At 49.5% G+C, this 19,417-nt stretch overlaps 1 protein-coding gene across 2 annotated transcripts in view; it reads right to left on the bottom strand.

The window, feature by feature from the left end:
- The window catches only part of LOC119965880 (nucleotide-binding oligomerization domain-containing protein 1-like), a 51,901-nt gene extending 33,026 nt beyond the window's left edge, over positions 1 to 18,875 (bottom strand). For both annotated transcript variants that reach the window (XM_038796835.1, XM_038796836.1), the window contains exon 1: positions 18,577 to 18,875. In XM_038796835.1, coding sequence (XP_038652763.1) covers positions 18,577 to 18,759 — 183 coding nt within the window. In that variant the 5' untranslated portion in view covers positions 18,760 to 18,875. The remainder of the gene's footprint in view (positions 1 to 18,576) is intronic.
- Between the last annotated feature and the right edge of the window lie 542 nt (positions 18,876 to 19,417).

Below are 19,417 nucleotides of genomic sequence, written 5' to 3'. Positions count from 1 at the left end.
CATATATATACAGTGGTGGATCACCGCATTCACCCCCTGTTAAGAATGAGTCCGGCGGGGATGACGTGAAACTATTATACATAAGCAATGATTTATTTACAGAGGGGGAGGGGAAAAAAATCAAGTGTCCATCTTGCAACCCGGTGCCCGTCATAGGTTGTGTCTGACCGGCGAGTCTGACAGGCAGTGTCGGCGTCAACGGCATAGGTGGTGGCGGTGTTGGTGCTGGCTAGTGGCTGGACAACTCCGGGAGCGTGCCAAAATCTTCCATGTCCTCTAGTGTGGGCAGGGGAATGAGGGATGGACCTGGTGGGGCTGATGTTGGGGGCGCCGGGGAAAAGGATGGTGGCGTGTGGGTGGGGAGGTGTGTGGGCGAGGGATCGGCACCCGAGGGAACCAGGTCCCTGAGCGAGACTGTATCCTGGCGGCCATCGGGGAACTCCACGTAGGCAGACTGGGGGTTCGCGTGGAGCAGGCGTACCCTGTCCACCAGAGGGTCTGCCTTGTGGCCGGCCCTGGAGCTGCGAGCCACGTCGGGAGCGACACCCCGGATGTAGACTTCCTAGGGAAGGTAAAAACGTGTTCATGGGGTGTGTTGTTAGTCGCGGTGCACAGCAGCGACTGAATGGAGTGTAGTGCATTAGGGAGGACCTGCTGCCAGCGAGCAGTTGGGAGGTTTCTGGACCGTAGGGCCAGCTGGACGGCCCTCCATACCGTCCCGTTCTCCCTCTCTACCTGTCCGTTTCCCCGGGGGTTGTAGCTGGTCGTCCTGCTGGAGGCGATACCCCTGCTGAGCAGGAACTGATGCAGCTCATCGCACATGAATGAGGATCCCCTGTCACTATGGATGTAGTCAGGGAAACCGAACAGAGCGAATGTGGAATTGAGGGCCTTGATGACGGTGTCAGATGTCATATCCGGGCATGGGACGGCGAAGGGGAACCTAGAGAATTCATCAACCACACTAAGGATGTAGGTGTTGCGGTCGGTTTGAGGGGAGGGGCCCTTTGAAATCCACGCTGAGGCGTTGAAAGGGGCGGGACGCTTTCACCAGGCGTGCGTGGTCTGGCCGGTAGAAGTGCGGCTTGCACTCGGCACAGACCTGGCAGGCTCTGGTGATTGTCCGTACTTCCTCGACGGAGTAGAGCAGATTGCGGGCTTTGATTAGGTGGTACAACCGAGTGAGCCCCGAACGGCAAAGCCTCTCGTGCAAGGCACGGAGCTGGTTCACCTGTGCGCTGGCACATGTACCTCGGGAAAGGGCGTCTGGGGGCTCGTTGAGCTTGCTGGGGCGATACAAGATCTCATAATTATAGGTGGAGAGCTCGATTCTCCACCGCAAGATCTTGTCGTTTTTGATCTTGCCCCGCTGCGTGTTGTTGAACATGAAGGCTACCGACCGTTGGTCAGTGAGGAGGGTGAACCTCCTGCTGGCCAGGTAATGCCTCCAGTGCCGCACTGCCTCAACGATAGCCTGGGCCTCCTTTTCAACAGAGGAATGACGAATTTCGGAGGCATGGAGGGTGCGGGAAAAGAATGCCACAGGTCTGCCTGCCTGGTTTAGAGTGGCGGCAAGGGCGACATCTTAAACGTCGCTCTCTACTTGGAAGGGCAGTGTCTCGTCTACTGCGTGCATCCCGGCCTTGGCTATGTCTGAGCGAATACGGTCGAAGTCCTGTTGTGCCTCGGCCGTGAGGGGAAATTGTGTGGACTGGATCAGTGGGCGGGCCTTGTCCCCGTATTGTGGGACCCACTGGGCGTAGTAAGAAAAGAACCCCAGGCATCGTCTGACAGCCTTCGGGCAGTGGGGGAGGGGAAGCTCCATGAGGGGGCGCATGCGGTCGGGGTCGGGCCCCAGTAGTCCGTTTTGGACTACGTAGCCGAGGATGGCTAAGCGGTCTGTGCTGTACGCACTTCTCCTTGTTATAAGTGAGGTTGAGGAGAGATGCGTTGTGGAGAAATTTGGCAAGGTTGGCATCATGGTCCTGCTGGTCATGGCCGCAGATGGTGACATTATCTAAGTACGGAAACGTGGCCCGCAGTCCATACCGGTCAACCATTTGGTCCATTTCTCGTTAAAATACCGAGACCCCGTTAGTGACACCGAAGGGAACCCTAAGGAATTGATAGAGGCGACCGTCCGCCTCGAAGGCAGTGTAGGGACGGCCCGATTTACGGATGGGGAGCTGGTGGTAGGCGGATTTCAAGTCAATTGTTGAGAAGACCCGGTACTGTGCAATCTGATTGACCATATCAGATATGCGAGGGAGGGGTTACGCGTCGAGCCGCGTGTACCGGTTGATGATCTGGCTGTAGTCTACGACCATCCTGTGGTTCTCCCCAGTTTTAGCAACCACCACTTGGGCTCTCCAGGGACTGTTGCTGGCCTCGATAATACCCTCCCAGAGCAGCCGCTGGACTTCGGGCCTGATGAAGGTCTTGTCCTGGGTGCTGTACTGTCTGCTCCTGGTGGCGACGGGCTTGCAATCTGCAGTCAGATTGGCAAAGAGGGAGGGAGGGTCAACCTTGAGAGTCGTGAGGCCGCAAATGGTGAGTGGGGATAGGGGTCCGCCGAATTTGAGGGTGAGGCTCTGGAGGTTACATTGGAAGTCCAGGCCCAGTAAAAGTGTCGCACAGAGGTTGGGGAGAACGTACACGCGGAAACGGCTGAATTCCACGCCTTGTACGGTGAGTTTGACCAGACAGAAGCCCCGGATCGGGAGAGAGTGGGATCCGGAGGCCAGGGAAATCCATTGGTTGGTGGGATGGACTGCGAGGGAGCAGCGCCTTACCGTGTCCGGATGAATGAAGCTATCAGTGCTCCCGGAGTCAAGTAGGCAGTAGGTCGCGTGGCCGTTGATGAGCACCGTCGTTGAAGCGGTAGCCAGGTTGCGAGGACGGGATTGGTTGAGCGTCATGGAGCCGAGTAGCGGGCGAACGTCCGAAGAGTCCGATGAGTAGCGGCAGCGACCCGGGTCCCGTGGTCCAGTCCCGAGGGGAGGACAAAATGGCAGCGTCCGAAGTACCTGTGGGGAAGAAGATGGCGGCGCCCATGCAGCGCACATTGTGGGGGCGGGGCAAGATGACGGCGAGCATGGAGCGCACGTGGCGGGGGCGGGGCAAGATGGCGGTGCCCACTGATCGCACGTGAAGTCAGGGAAGGAAGATGGCGGCGCCCATGGTGCGCACATTGTGGGGGCGGCGAAAGATGGCGGTGCCCACTGATCACACTTGGACCTGGGGGAAGAAGATGGCAGCGCCCACTGGTCGCACATTGCCCCGGGAACAGCGGACGGTGGGGCCTATTTCCCGATCGGCTGGGGAGAGGTCGGGCGCGATAGCGGCAACTGCGTTGGCCTGACACACCGCTGCAAAGTGGCCTTTCTTGCCACAGTTTTTGCACGTTGCAGCGCGGGCTGGGCAGCGCTGGCGGGGGTGCTTCTGCTGGCCGCAGAAGTAGCAGCGGGGTCCCCCAGGATGCACGGTGTGGCGAGCAGCGCAGGCATACTGCGCGGGAGCGGCCCCAGTCGGGGGGGTCGGTTGCGGGGTCCACGAAGGGTAGGATGGGTGTGCTGCATGGTAGGATGGGTGGGCGGGGTAGGATTACACGTTACGGGACGCGACCGTCATAGAGAGCGCTAAAGTCTTTGTCGCCGCTAGATCGAGCGCGGCCCCTTCCAGCAGTCGTTGCCGGATGGGGTCCGATGCAATACCCGTCACAAAGGCATCTCACATGATGAGGTTGGAATGTTCCGTGGCCGTGACGGCCTGGCACTCGCAGTCCCGTACTAGAGGGATAAGGGCCCGCCAGAAGTCTTCAATCGACTCACCCGGTTGCTGGACGCGAGTGGAGAGTACATGCCTCGCAAACAGAGTGTTCGTTGACTGGATGTAATTTTCTTTGAGCAGTTCGATAGCACGTGCATAGTTCGGCTCGCCCTGTATCAGCGGGAACACACTGGAGCTCAACCTTGAGTAGAGTAGTTGAACTTTCTGAGCTTCCAATGGTGTAGGGTCCGCTGAGGTGATGTAGGCCTCGAAGACAGCCAGCCAGTGGTTAAAGTCTTTCCTGGCGTTCGGCGATTGCGGATCCAGCTGCAGGTGTTTGGGTTTAATTCTGATGTCCATGATGTGGGAAATCTCACGGTAATAAACTGATGCGCTAACAATTGCACACAAAGACACAAATCGGTACAAGAGAGGCTTTATTACCATGAGATGTTATTCCCTCGACTGCAGCTGTAGAATGGCAGCTCAGGAGAGCTCATGAATATTTATACTGCTCCCTGTGGGTGGAGCTAGCCGGCAGGGGCTTACCGGCAAACCTGTAATAGCAGGTACTGTTGTACATCCCCTAATACAGGCACACACATATATATAAACAGTGGTGGATCACCACAGGTGGCACCATTGTAATTTACTTCCAGGGTGATAACAAATGGTTAGTGTCCTTTTCCCAAGTTTTTAATTAATTCATGGGATGCGGGCACCCCTGGCAAGACCAACATTTATTGCCCATCCCCAGTATCCCTTGATAAGCTACCTATTTAAATGCAGCTAAGTGACTTGCCAGACCATTTCACATTGCTGTGAAGTCTGGAGGCACAAATAGGTCAGATCAAGTGATGTGGGAGATTCCCTTCCCTAAATGATACTAGTGAACTGCATGCTGGCAGTTTCATGGCCACCTTTGCTGAGGCAAGGGCTTGAAAAATCTTATGTGATCTTTGACATTTGTCAGCCATTAGCAGCAAATGAAAATCCCGACCGCTATGGTGGCAGCGAGCCTCACAGCACCCTGATCTTATAGCAGGCTGCCAATTACCCATTTACCATCAAATTAAGGATGGTAGGCCACAGAGGTTTCTGTCTCCTAATGTTTATGAAAAGTAGGATGTGGGAGGTCGGCCAGGAGTGCATCAGGTGCAGAGGTAACAAAAGCATTGATGAGCGCTTCAGCAGCCGATGAGCCGATGAGCTGAGACACTGGTGTGGGGAAGTCAGGCACTATTATGGAGGTGGAAATCGGTGATGTTTGTGATGGCACGGACATGTAATCCGAAGTTCATAGAACATAGAACGATACAGCGCAGTACAGGCCCTTCGGCCCACGATGTTGCACCGACATGGGAAGTCAAAAACTAAAGGCCATCTAACCTACACTATGCCCTTATCATCCATATGCTTATCCAATAAACTTTTAAATGCCCTCAATGTTGGCGAGTTCACTACTGTTGCAGGTAGGGCATTCCACGGCCTCACCACTCTTTGCGTAAAAAACCTACCTCTGACGTCTGTCCTATATCTATTACCCCTCAATTTAAGGCTATGTCCCCTCGTGCTAGCCACCTCCATCCGCGGGAGAAGGCTCTCACTGTCCACCCTATCTAACCCTCTGATCATTTTGTATGCCTCTATTAAGTCACCTCTTAACCTTCTTCTCTCTAACGAAAACAACCTCAAGTCCATCAGCCTTTCCTCATAAGATTTTCCCTCCATACCAGGCAACATCCTGATAAATCTCCTCTGCACCCGTTCCAAAGCTTCCACGTCCTTCCTATAATGAGGCGACCAGAACTGTACGCAATACTCCAAATGCGGCCGTACCAGAGTTTTGTACAGCTGCAACATGACCTCATGGCTCCGGAACTCAATCCCTCTACCAATAAAGGCCAACACACCGTAGGCCTTCTTCACAACCCTATCAACCTGGGTGGCAACTTTCAGGGATCTATGTACATGGACACCGAGATCCCTCTGCTCATCCACACTGCTAAGAATTTTACCATTAGCCAAATATTCCGCATTCCTGTTATTCTTTCCAAAGTGAATCACCTCACACTTCTCTACATTAAACTCCATTTGCCACCTCTCAGCCCAGCTCTGCAGCTTATCTATGTCCCTCTGTAACCTGCAACATCCTTCCACATTGTCTACAACTCCACCAACTTTAGTGTCGTCTGCAAATTTACTCACCCAACCTTCTGTGCCCTCCTCTAGGTCATTTATAAAATTGACAAACAGCAACGGCCCCAGAACAGATCCTTGTGGTACGCCACTCGTAACTGAACTCCATTCTGAACATTTGCCATCAACCACCACCCTCTGTCTTCTTTCAACTAGCCAATTTCTGATCCACATCTCTAAATCACCCTCAATCCCCAGCCTCCGTATTTTCTGCAATAGACGACCGTGGGGAACCTTATCAAACGCTTTACTGAAGTCCATATACACCACATCAACTGCTCTACCCTCGTCTACCTGTTCAGTCACCTTCTCAAAGAACTCGATAAGGTTTGCGAGGCATGACCTACCCTTCACAAAACCATGCTGACTATCCCTAATCATATTATTCCTATCTAGATGATTATAAATCGTATCTCTTATAATCCTCTCCAAGACTTTACCCACAACAGACGTGAGGTTCACCGGCCTATAGTTACCGGGGTTATCTCTACTCCCCTTCTTGAACAAAGGGACCACATTTGCTATCCTCCAGTCCTCTGGCACTATTCCTGTAGCCAATGATGACCTAAAAATCAAAGCCAAAGGCTCAGCAATCTCTTCCCTGGCTTCCCAGAGAATCCTAGGATAAATCCCATCAGGCCCCGGGGACTTATCTATTTTCACCTTGTCCAGAATTGCCAATACTTCTTCCCTACGCACCTCAATGCCATCTATTCTAATAGCCTGGGTCTCAGCATTCTCCTCCACAACATTATCTTTTTCCTGAGTGAATACTGACGAAAAGTATTCATTTAGTATCTCGCTTATCTCCTCAGCCTCCACACACAACTTCCCACCACTGTCCTTGACTGGCCCTACTCTTACCCTAGTCATTCTTTTATTCCTGACATACCTATAGAAAGCTTTTGGGTTTTCCTTGATCCTACCTGCCAAAGACTTCTCATGTCCCCTCCTTGCTCGTCTTAGCTCTCTCTTTAGATCCTTCCTCGCTTCCTTGTAACTATGAAGCGCCCCAACTGAAACTTCACGCCTCATCTTCACATAGGCCTCCTTCTTCCTCTTAACAAGAGATTCCACTTCTTTGGTAAACCACGGTTCCCTCGCTCGACCCCTTCCTCCCTGCCTGACTGGTACGTACTTATCAAGAACATGCAATAGCTGTTCCTTGAACAAGCTCCACATATCCAGTGTGCCCAACCCTTGCAGCCTACTTCTCCAACCTACACATCCTAAGTCATGTCTAATGGCATCATAATTGCCCTTCCCCCAGCTATAACTCTTGCCCTGCGGGGTATACTTATCCCTTTCCATCACTAACGTAAAGGTCACTGAATTGTGGTCACTGTTTCCAAAGTGCTCACCTACCTCCAGATCTAACACCTGGCCTGGTTCATTACCCAAAACCAAATCCAATGTGGCCTCGCCTCTTGTTGGCCTGTCAACATATTGTGTCAGGAAACCCTCCTGCACACATTGTACAAAGAACGACCCATCTAATGTACTCGAACTATGGGCGCAATTCTCCGCACTCACGACGGTGCGGAGAATAGCGGGGTTCGTAAAATTTTACGGCCACGCTAGTCTGACGCCCTCCCGCTATTCTCCCCCCCCCCCCCCCCACCCCCCACGCCCGACTCCCGATACGAATCGCTGCCGCCGATTTTTTACGGCCAGCAGCGATTCTCAGCTGGCCGATGGGCCGAGTTCCAAGCCCTTTACGGCTGTTTTTACGAACGGCAAACACACCTGGTCTGGCCGTTCGTAAAAACGGCCATAAAGTGCCGATTTTTAAAACCATGGCACCGATTGGCACGGCAGTACCACGGCCGTGCCAAGGGTGCCATGGGCCCGCGGTCGGTGCCCACCGATCGCGGGCAGCGGGTCCGATACCCGCGCACTCTTTGTCCTTCCGCCGCCCCGCTGTATCACTTCGCAGGGCGGCTGAGGGGCATCCCGGCCCGCACATGCGCGGGTTTCGCGCAAATGCGCGATGTCGTCATCCGCGCATGCGCGTGTTGGAGTCTTCCAATCCGCGCATGCGCGGCTGACGTCATGTGACGCGTCAGCCGGCGCAAACTCTGGCAAGCGGGCTTAACGAAATTCGTTAAGCCCGCGATGCCGGAGTTTACGGCAGCGGCATGCTAGCCCCGACCGGGGACCAGAATCGGTTCCCGGTCGGGGAGGGGGAGGCTGGCGTCAAACCCGCCCGGATTTGACGCCAGCCTTACGATTTCTCCCTCTCTGGGAGAATCGCGCCCACAATCTTTTCCAGTCAATATTTGGAAAGTTAAAGTCTCCCATAACAACTACCCTGTTACTTTCGCTCTTTTCCAGAATCATCTTCGCCATCCTTTCCTCTACATCCCTAGAACTATTAGGTGGCCTATAGAAAACTCCCAACAGGGTGACCTCTCCTTTCCTGTTTCTAACCTCAGCCCATACTACCTCGGAAGAAGAGTCCCCATCTAGCATTCTTTCCGCCACCGTAATACTGTCCTTGACTAGCAGCGCCACACCTCCCCCTCTTTTGCCCCTTTCTCTGAGCTTACTAAAAGACCTAAACCCCGGAACCTGCAACAACCATTCCTGTCCCTGCTCTATCCATGTCTCTGAAATGGCCACAACATCGAAGTCCCAGGTACCAACCCATGCTGCCAGTTCCCCTACCTTATTTCGTATACTCCTGGCATTGAAGTAGACACACTTCAAACCACCTACCTGAACACTGGCACCCTCCTGCGAAGTCAAATCTGTGCTCCTGACCTCTATACTCTCAATCTCCCGTACCCCAAAACTACAATCCAGGTTCCCATGCCCCTGCTGAATTAGTTTAAACCCCCCCAAGAGCACTAACAAATCTCCCCCCCAGGATATTGGTGCCCCTCAGGTTCAGATGTAGACCATCCTGTCTATAGAGGTCCCACCTTCCCCAGAAAGAGCCCCAGTTATCCAGAAATCTGAATCCCTCCCGCCTGCACCATCCCTGTAGCCACGTGTTTAATTGCTCTCTCTCCCTATTCCTCATCTCACTATCACGTGGCACGGGCAACAACCCAGATATAACAACTCTGTTTGTTCTCGCTCTGAGCTTCCATCCTAGCTCCCTAAAGGCCTGCCTGACATCCTTGTCCCCTTTCCTACCTATGTCGTTAGTGCCAATGTGGACTACGACTTGGGGCTGCTCCCCCTCCCCCTTAAGGACCCGGAAAACACGATCCGAGACATCACGTACCCTTGCACCTGGGAGGCAACATACCAAACGTGAGTCTCTCTCGCTCCCACAAAATCTCCTATCTGTGCCCCTGACTATTGAGTCCCCAATTACTAATGTTCTACTCCTTTCCCCCTTTCCCTTCTGAGAAACAGGGACAGACTCCGTGCCAGAGGCCCGTACCGCATGGCTTACTCCAGGTAAGTCGTCCCCCCCACAAGTATCCAAAACGGTATACTTGTTACTCAGGGGAACGACCGCAGGGGGTCCCTGCACTGACTGCTTCTTCCCAGTCCCTCTTATAGTTACCCATCTATCTCCAGTCTTTGGTGTAACTACTTCCCTGAAGCTCCTATCTATGAACCCCTCTGCCTCCCGAATGATCCGAAGTTCATCCAGCTCAAGCTCCAGGTCCCTAACACGGTTTTTGTCAAATATTTCAGTCAAATAAGACACAAAGGTTTCAGAAAATTTGGTTCAGCCTCTGACGTTTGCAAGGGAGCGGGGGTGGCTTCAGTAACTATGGAGCAGAATTGCTGGACAAGCTAAAGATGGTGGCTCCAGTCTTCTGAATATTTAGCTGGATGAAATTCCTGCTGAGTCGGTCAGCCAAGCAGTTGGATGACTTGGAGACAGTGGAGATGGTGATGGCCAGAGGGGGTGAACCTGAGGAACTCTTTGCCGTAGAAGGCTGCGGAGGACAAATCAGTGAATGTCTTTAAGACAGAGATAGATAGGTTCTTGATTGATAAGGGGATCAGGGGCTATGGGGAGAAGGCAGGAGAATGGGGATGAGAAACATATGAGCCATGATTAAATGGCAGAGCAGACAGGATGGGCCAAATGGCATAATTCTGCTCCTATGTCTTATGGTCATACTGGGCGTTATCAGTGGACATGTGGAAACTTTAAAACATTTGTTTATTTATTTATTATTATTTTTCTTTATACATTTAAAGTACCCAATTCTTTCTTTCCAATTAAGGGGCAATTTAGCGTGGCCAATCCACCTGCCCTGCACATCTTTGGGTTGTGGGGGTGAGACCCATACAGATAGGGGGAGAATGTGCAAACTCCACATGGACGGAGACCAGGGGCCGGGATCGAAACTAGGTCCTCAGCGCCGTGAGGCAGCAGTGCTAACCACTGTGCCACCATGCTGCCCCCTGGACATGTGGAAAGTGATGTGTTTTTTGTGGGTGATGCCACCATGTAGCTGAGAAAGTGGAGTGGACCAAAGATAGATCCTCTGGAGATATCAGAAGTACCATTATGAGAGCCACTGCAGCTGATTCTCTGGCTCTGATTGCATAGATAACAATAGAGCCAGGCCAGTGTATATACCCACTCAAACGGAACAGCGGAGAGAGGCAATGAAAGAGGATGGTGCAGTCAAATGAATCAGTGCTCTCAACAGGTTAAGAATTATGAGATGGGACTGTTTATTTTTGCCACAGTCACTTAAAATGCCATTGAGGGCTTCGCTGAGAGATATTTCACTACCTTTTAATGAGCTGATCTTTCTGAAAGGGTTTTTTGGTGCCTGTGTGTTTATTTGCACAAGATTGGTATGTGTGGAGTGAATGGGTTTATGTTATTGATGTTGTGAATAGATGTGTGTGATTGACAGCTCTATGAGAAGTGGAGAGAGAGAGAGGGAGAATCATGAGTTAGTCCTGAATGACCAATTAAGTGCCACATAATGATCTCCTATCACCTTATCATTCATCGGGGTCTGCCTGATTGGCCTCAGTGAGTCGCAGCACTTACCTTAACTCCAGCCTTCAATGGCTGCTCCTCGTGTGGGGCTTACTGAACAAGTGTGATGCTGAACTGTTGATCCCTGAATCCCTTGAGGTGAATGTTGTATTGGATCTGGTGGCTTTGCTGCCATTACACAACATCTATCCGGATTCCATGCTCTTTTGTCTCTTGTGTAGTCCTCTGAGGGAAATGTGTTGCCCAGAGAGGATGGTTCCTCAACCCACCAGGTCAATTCCATGTGCATCCCTTTGTGACATACCCAGCTCTTAACACTCCCTTGCAGACGACTAAGAATTTGTGCTGGTGGTTGTTAGGTTATCACATGGCGAGAGGCATATAACAAATGAGCAAGAACTGGTGTTGGAGATGGGGACAGCAGTGGAGAGCGCCTGTCAGGGGGCACAAAACACTCCAAACTCTGCTCAGCTGGATGTGGATGTTGAGCTTTGGGTCTCATCCACAGAGTGGACAATTCTGGAGCAGCAACAGAAAATGTGAGAGGTTTTAGATTTTTGGTTGACGAGGATGTCAAGAGTTAAGGGGGCTGCAAGCTGAAAAGTGGAGTTGAGGCTGCAGTCGGATTAGCCATGATCATATTGAATGGCGGAGGGGGCTCAAGGGACCAAATGGCCTGCTATTTCTTACGTGGTTTCAGGAAAGATGGATGAGAATTTGGGAGGTGACAACATGATAAAGGACCTTGACGAGCAGAGTAGGTTAGAAATGGGAGATAGTAACTGCCATGATGGGGGGGGGGGTTAGTTTTCTGAGGAGAGGGATAATTATAATAGAAGGACAGTACCTGAGAAAAGGGAAACATGAACAGAAGCGGTTACATTGGGAGCGGGAAGAGAAGTTGCGAGTGATGTGTTGGGTACTCTGGATCTGTGGAGACGGCATTTACCCTAGCAGTAACACATACAGGCTACCAACACTTGAAATAGTACAACACTATTTTATTAAGCTAGGAACTGTTGAACATACTTCCACTGTGGGTCGACACTATGTTAGATTAAACTGAAGACCTATGCCTATCCTAACCAGTCTATACTATCAGCACATGGTAAAGATCTGTGCTATAAGCTGTGAGCTCTATCCTTCTTAGAGGCTGCATCCCGAATGAGCGGGAAAACTAGTGCCCTCTGTCTTTATAGTGAGTGTGCTCTAACTGGTGATTGGCTGCTGTGTTGTGTGTGTTGATTGGTCTTGCAGTGTGTCAATCAGTGTGTGTCTGCACCATGATATACTGATGTGTATATTATGACAGCGAGGTCAGCAGTTTAGTGGTAATTGCCAGGAAGTGGGTCCTGTTGGGGTGGAGGTCAGCTTCTCCACCCTGTGCCTCAGCTTGGCAGGGCGACCTACTTGAATTTCTGGCTCTCAAGAAGGTGAAGTTTGAGCTGAGGGGGATGCAGGAAGGGTTCTGCAATTCATGGGGACTGTTTATGATGCACTTTTGGGAATTGGTTGCCATTGAACATTAGGGGGAGGAAGGAAGGAAATGGGTCCCATGAGTAGGGTGAGCTCAGGGACAGCGTGAGGGAAAATCTGACAAAAACAGAGACTGGTATAAGGTCAGGGTGAGGGCAGCAGGGAACCATTGGGGAAGTCTAGCCCAATGAGTTAAGGGAAGTGGAAGAGGCAGCTGATCAGATGATCTGAGCGGCAACTAGGTCTATGAACCCTTTGTCCTCATTGTAATTTAAAACTATACTTCAAAAGTACTTAATTGACTATAAAATGCTTTGGGATGTCATGAGGTGTGAAAGGCACTGTATAAATATGAATTTTAAAAAATAATGCCAACATAGTAGTTTCTATCTAAAACACAAATCTATGTATAGAGTAGAAAAGCTAAAATAAAGATCTTCTTTCAGACACAAAATCTCTATGGATTAAAAATAATTACACAATCTTCACTTCTTCGATAAACATGGGGTAGGGGGGTGGGGATTGTAGCTAGGGTCAGGAAGGTGGTCCCGCACAGAGGATGGCAGGTGGAGAGGGTGAGCCTCGCAAATTTATTATATTACTATTGGGCGGTGAATGCTGAAAAGGTGAGGAGTTGGGTTGGTGGTGGGGGGGGGGGGGGGGGAGTCCCTGTGCGTTAGGATGGAGGAAGGTCTGTGAGGGGGTCGGGGTTGAGGGTGCTGGCAACAGCGACACTCCCAATGGCCCCAGCCAAGTACTCAGGGAGTCCAATGGCGGTGGCAACACTGAAGGTTTGGAGGCAGTTGAGGCAACACTTTAAACTGGGGGCTGGGTCAGGGGAGATACCGATTGGGAGAATCACAGGTTTGAGGCGGGGAGACTAGATGGGAGGTTTCGGAGATGGGAGGAGAGGGGGAATCAGGGTATTAAAAGACCTGTTCCTGGGGGGATGATTTGCGAGGTTGGAAGAGTTGGGGCGAAGTATGGACTGGGGTAAGGGGAAGGGTTTAGGTCCCTGCAGCTGAGACTTTTCTAGGAAGAGCTTCCCGATAGCGCTGACCCCCTCATTGTTGGAAGTGATATTGACGTCAGGGGGAATGGAGAAAGGAGTGATGTCGGTAATCTACGGGAGTATTTTGGGGGAGGACGGGTGTTCATGGAGAGGATTAAAGCCAATTGGGAGGAAGAGTTGGGGGAGGTTATGGAAGACGGTTTGTGGTGTGAGGTGCTCCGGAGGGTGAACGCCTCATACTCATGTGTGAGGTTGGGGCTGATGCAGCTGAAGGTCATGTTTAGACGCACCTCACGAGGGTGAGTATGAGTCGACTCTTTAAGGCAGTGGAGAACGTATGTGAGCATTGTGGGAGAGACCCCGCAAAGCATGTACATATGTTTTGGTCCTGTCCGAAGCTGGAGAGGTATTGGAGGGAATTTTTCAGTATCATCTCAGGGGTAGTGCACGTGAACTTGGAACCAGCGCCCCTAGGAGCCATTTTTGTGCTATTGGACCGGCCCGAGCTGCAGATGGGTGCGGGGGCAGATGTTTTAGACTTTGCCTCGCTGATTGCAAGGAGAAGGGTCCTGTTGGAGTAGAGGTCAGCTTCTCTGCCCTGTGCCTCATCTTGGTGGGGGGACGTACTTGAATTTCTGACTCTCGAAAAAGTGAAATTTGAGCTGAGGGGGATGAGGGAAGCATTCTACAATTCATCAGGACTATTTATTATGCACTTTCGAGAATTGGTTGCTATTGAACATTTGGGAGGGGTGGGGGAGGGGGGGACTGGGTCATTGTTGTTTTTGATTACACGGTTCGCTGATTGACTTTTAATTTTTTTTACTTGGAACGCACAATGGATGTTTTGGTCTGTATATTGAGGGGGGTGCTGTTTTTGTTTGGGGGATTGTTATCATATTTGTTTTTTGTTCGTTTTTTCTTTCGTTGTTTATTTGATGAAAATGTTGAAAATGAGGAGAATAAAAAGATATTTTTTTTAAAGACTTCTTCGGTAAACAGATTGAACCTCAGTGGCACAGGTGTGATGAATGGAGGAATTTGGACAATTTAAGGGTTAAAAGCATGGGGTTATAGTGTGTTTTACTGCAATGGTCACATTGTAAAAAATGTTGTTTTGTAAAGGCCTGGGTGCTTTCAGGAGCCAGAAAGTGAAACAGAACAAAGGAATTTGGTTTTTCGGTCTGGGCTAATGGACTGTGGTTTGACTGGGGGAAGTCCCAGGGGAGTCAATCTGCTTTCAGCCTGCAAAGTTAATTTGTTTTACAGCATAGGGAGGTAATGGCACTGCTGGGTGCCACAAAGGGATGCAGAGACATTTTGAAAAAGCTTTGGAGAGAAGGCCTGAAGTCTGATCTCTCTGACACCAAGTCCACAATTCTCTCAACAGTAGGATAGTTAGCAGACGAGTAATACTATTTCAAGCACAACAGTCTTGTCTGGGGACAAGGATGAAGCTGAAAAAGGTTAGATGAACCAGTTTTTTGAAGATATTTAGCCAGAGTCTGAAGGGGTTCTAACAGGAACCAAATCTGTTTTGTAAAGCAAGTATTACTCTATGCCGTGCTGATTTTAAGATAGGTTGAGAGCTGCATGTTTCTTTTCTTGATGTTTAATGAAAAATTGAGTATTTAAGCTGTTCTTTTTGAGTGCAAAGTTAAAAAGTTTAATATTGTATTCACAATAAAGATTTGTATTAAAATTACCAACGCCCTTTTTCTTCATTCAATCACTCCTCGAGCGAAGCATTCCTTCTGCACAGTGTTACAAATAAACTAAAATATTAGATTTATGGTCTTTAATCCTAGCCATTGTTGGGTTCTGGTCTGGGAGCATTATACAGGTAATGTGAAACAAACTGCTTATGCCAATGCCAAACTTTTTCCATGAAAGGTACTTCCTCAGTTTCTCCATGTGTTGGGGGAATTTTAACTTGGGTAGATGCTGGCAGCTGGGGGGCTCAAATGCCAGGATGTGTAGATTAACCAGCTGAAGTCAGCCTGGTTGACAGGCTTAACTTACCGTCACGTGGGGGAATACTAGGATCTTGTGGGTCCGTACCTCAAACCAGGGAAGTATATCCAATCCTGAGGGCTGAGGTGATGGGGGAATGTTGGGAGAAAATATCTTGTGGACGGCCATTCCAATGCCGGGCAGGGGTTTTAGATTGGAGGGGGAAGCCCAGAGGCCTTGGAAAGGACTTGGAGACCATGGGGAGAATTGCAGGCCTGCAGTAAGATTGGAGGCTTCATGGGGGCAAGCTCAGAGGTGCCAGACGAGAGAGGTCAGAGGCCATGGGAGGGGATCGACTTCTCCGGGGGAGGGGGGTTTAGGGTTTGGGTATTATCAGAGGCCTCAGGGGAAGATTGCTGGGTGTTGGGGGGTTAGTTGGCACCTTGAAATATGACTGGAGACCTCAGCAGGGAGACTCATTGCCTCAGAAGATGTTTGCTTGGATTGAGGGTAGTTGGAAGTCCCAGAGGCAATTGCTAGCCTTGGGTTGATTGGAGGTGGTGCTGGTGATTGGTGGCTTCAAGGGTTTGAATGGAAAGGCAATAGGGAGATGGGAAGCCTTGGGGGCAATTTGAGGGCATGGGGAGATTAGAGAGCACGGCGGGATAATAGCAGAGAAATCTGAAAGAGAACTGAAGGCTTTGTGGGCAGGATTGAGAGAGGGAAAGGGGGGGTGATGGTGGGATCAGAAACCTCGGGGAAGAGATCAGATGCCAAGTCTCAAAGGGGACTAATCACAAGGGCCAGAGGTCGGGGTTGGTTGTTCAATCACAAAGTGGAAGTATTCAACAGGTAAGGAGAATCCCCACCCTCTTGCCAACAGGTTTCCTGAGGCCTGGGAACCCAACCAGAGTTATATTTAGTGTGTTGGATAAATGTGGTGTGCACAGCCTTATTATAATATTTAAATAGCCAACCTACCTCTTGGAAGTGGGTTCATTGCCCACCATTAAAACCTAAATGATAGGTTGGGGTCACAATCAGACTTTTAACATTTTAACCCCCCCACCCCACCCAAACACCTCTCTCTCCCCCCCCTTTTTGAGGGCTAGAATTCCACTCATTGTATCCTAGATATCAAGAATTACCCTGTCAACCATTATCTGTTCAGGAGGCTGGGTGTCCTGCCATGGGACTAATTTCAGTTTTCTTTCATTCCGTCATGGGATGTGGGCAGCGTTGGCTGAGCCAGCATTTATTTCCCATCGCTAACTGTTCTTCAGATGGCATTTATGAATCAACCACATTGCTGTGGGTTTAGAGTCACATAGGCCAGACCTGGTGAGGTTGGCAGATGTCCTTCCCTAAAGTATATTAGTGAACCAGATGGATTATTATGGGAATCTACAATGGTTTCATGTGCATCATTAGACTTATAATTCCAGATTTTTACTGAATCCAAAATTCATCATCTGCCATGATGGGTTGCGAACCTAGGTCCTGTTAGGAATTTGAGAAATTAACAAGGTTAACAGTAAACTTGAGATGAAAACAAAATAACAGGCAAATAATAAGACCAGCCGGCTTCTAGAGGAATAATGAGATGCGATATGCCCAGTAACAAGATTAGCAGGCATCTAGAGGCATTGGATGGCCATATCAGAAACATTGTTTACCAGAGATCAGTGGGGCTATACAAATGATAACTTCTAAAGGCAAGGAATTTGGGAGATGTAGACAGTCAAATCCACAGGGTTGAATATCAAAGAACTGAACAGTATAACTGCTAGCACCCTCATTGGGGAGGAGGCTAGTTCTCCATCCAACAGTCAGACAGGCCCATTCCATCTATGATCTGAGCCATGGAGGCATGTTCTATATAACATGTGCAGCCAAGTCAGATTCCAGATATTCTCCTCTAAAATACACAGTTTTGTGCCTTTGCTGAGCCAGTCTTGCTCACATAAGCAGTATTGCTAGGGAATAGAGGCGTCTCAGTGAGTTTGGGGATTGTGGGTATATTCTTTGAACAAGGGATAACTTCACATAAAGCCGTGTGTTAGTGATTAACATACTTAATTGCCATAGTGTATATTAGTCTTCTGTATGCGTTTCTTTCTTTTCTTTTACATTAATAAATATTTTGTATTAATTGTCTACACAATGACTGGTCTGGTTCCTCATTGGTTCATATATTGTTCCTCACATTATTCCAAACATAAATACCCCACTAAAAACCAGTGTTTCAAGTTATTCTTGGGGTTTTGAGACACTCGCAGGAAATATCAATGGAATTCTTAACAGTCCCCGCAATACTACCCTGGGGCTCTGGATTACTAGCCCAGTGACAACACCACCACGCCCTAGCATCCCCTGACCACGCCATTGCCTTCCTTGACTTATTGATTACCATGAAAAAAAAGGGGAATGAAATGCAATAACCTCTTGTGGGCACTGGGGGACAATGCAAAACATTGCCTGAGGAGGTGAACGTCAAGTGTAGCACAGTGCATGAATTCAGGTTGACTAGGCTAAGCCCCCAGGTCTCAGTGACACTGATGCGGGGAGAGACAGGGGTACATAAGAATTGGTCATTCATCCCCTTGTGGTTGATGACCATTCAGTTAAGGCAGTGCTGATATGTACCTCATCTCCATCTTCCCACCTTTCCACCGCATCTCTTCAAACCCTCACCAAACAAAGAAGTATCATCTCAGCCTTAAACATTCTAATTGACGGCTTGCACCCCACATCCTTTTGTGGGAGTGAATGACAGTTTTCACTTCCATTTGTGTGGGAAAACAAAATCTTCCTGATTTCATTTCTGAATGGTCAATCTCTCATTGTAAAATTATTCCTCCTCATTCGTAATTTTCCCATCAGGTCAAGTAGTTTTGCTGTACTTGATCTATCACATCCATTTGACATTTTAAATACCTCTAAATAATCTTCTAAACTCAATGGAACACAAGTGTATGCATAATTTAACCATTTCAATTCAAGTACCATTGTGGTATTTACTCGTTCGCACACACTCATCAGCTAATATGTCCTTCCTGAGGTGCAATGCTCAGTACTCCTGATGAGGGCTGGCCAAGTCTACATATATCAGAGTTGTATGGGAGAGAGGTTGTTGCTGTGAAATGGGGCACTGGGAAGGGTTTGGCTGACTCCACACTGGTGATAGGAAACTGCCCTGTTCTAATGGAGACTTGCTGATTTACCAGCTCATTTGTACCTTGTCATGTTGAATTCTGTTCCTCTGTACAAGTTCCTTGTCCTCCGAGGTGAAGTATCCAGCCTGTAGCAGATTATCCAGGATGCACTCAGTGTTTTTAATTCCATTCACCAACTCCACTCGGTGCGCTGTGAGGAGATCAAGATAAAATGCAACCTGTTTATAGGCTGCTGCCCCTTCCATAATAACTGCTGAAACTGTTTCTTTTTCTTCTTTTACATGTTCAGAGTTGGGTTTTGCAGGGGCCCCATAACGTGCACTGAAACCTCAAATCAAACTTCCACTAACCAGCCAGGCTTCAATCTAACTAAAAAGAACTTCCCATCTCATTATATTTACTCACACACTTCCTCAATGGGTCGACTCACTTCCGGCACAATAATACCAGGCTGCTTGGCAACTTATTGTGTTACAGAACTTTAAAAAAAATATATCTTTAATGAGTTTTTAACGTTTTTTTTTTACAAAGTTTGCTTAAAACCATCGGGATTCTCTGTCGGCGGGACCCTCCGCTTCGCCGGCAGCGCACCCACGCCCGCGGGCTTCCCGACGGCATGGGATGCCCACAATGGGAAACCCCGGGCTGGATTCTCCGGGTTTCCGTGCCGAAATCACGTTTGGAGCGGGGGCGGAGAATGGGCGTTCGCACGGAAATCGTGCCTGACGCCGCTGAAGCGATTCTCTGTTCCCTGGAAAATCACTCGGTCTGGAGTGTGGTTGTTCCACTGGGCATATTTGGCTGGTGGGGATGGGGGTGCTGTTGAGGTAAAGGCTTAGAGTGTCGTCCCTATGCAGGAACTCTCCTTCATCCTCACCCATTCTGCATCTGGTTCCTTCACCC

Source organism: Scyliorhinus canicula, chromosome 5 (genome assembly GCF_902713615.1).
Source record: "Scyliorhinus canicula chromosome 5, sScyCan1.1, whole genome shotgun sequence".
NCBI classification, from domain to species: domain Eukaryota; kingdom Metazoa; phylum Chordata; class Chondrichthyes; order Carcharhiniformes; family Scyliorhinidae; genus Scyliorhinus; species Scyliorhinus canicula.
This window is presented reverse-complemented; position numbering and strand designations above follow the sequence as displayed.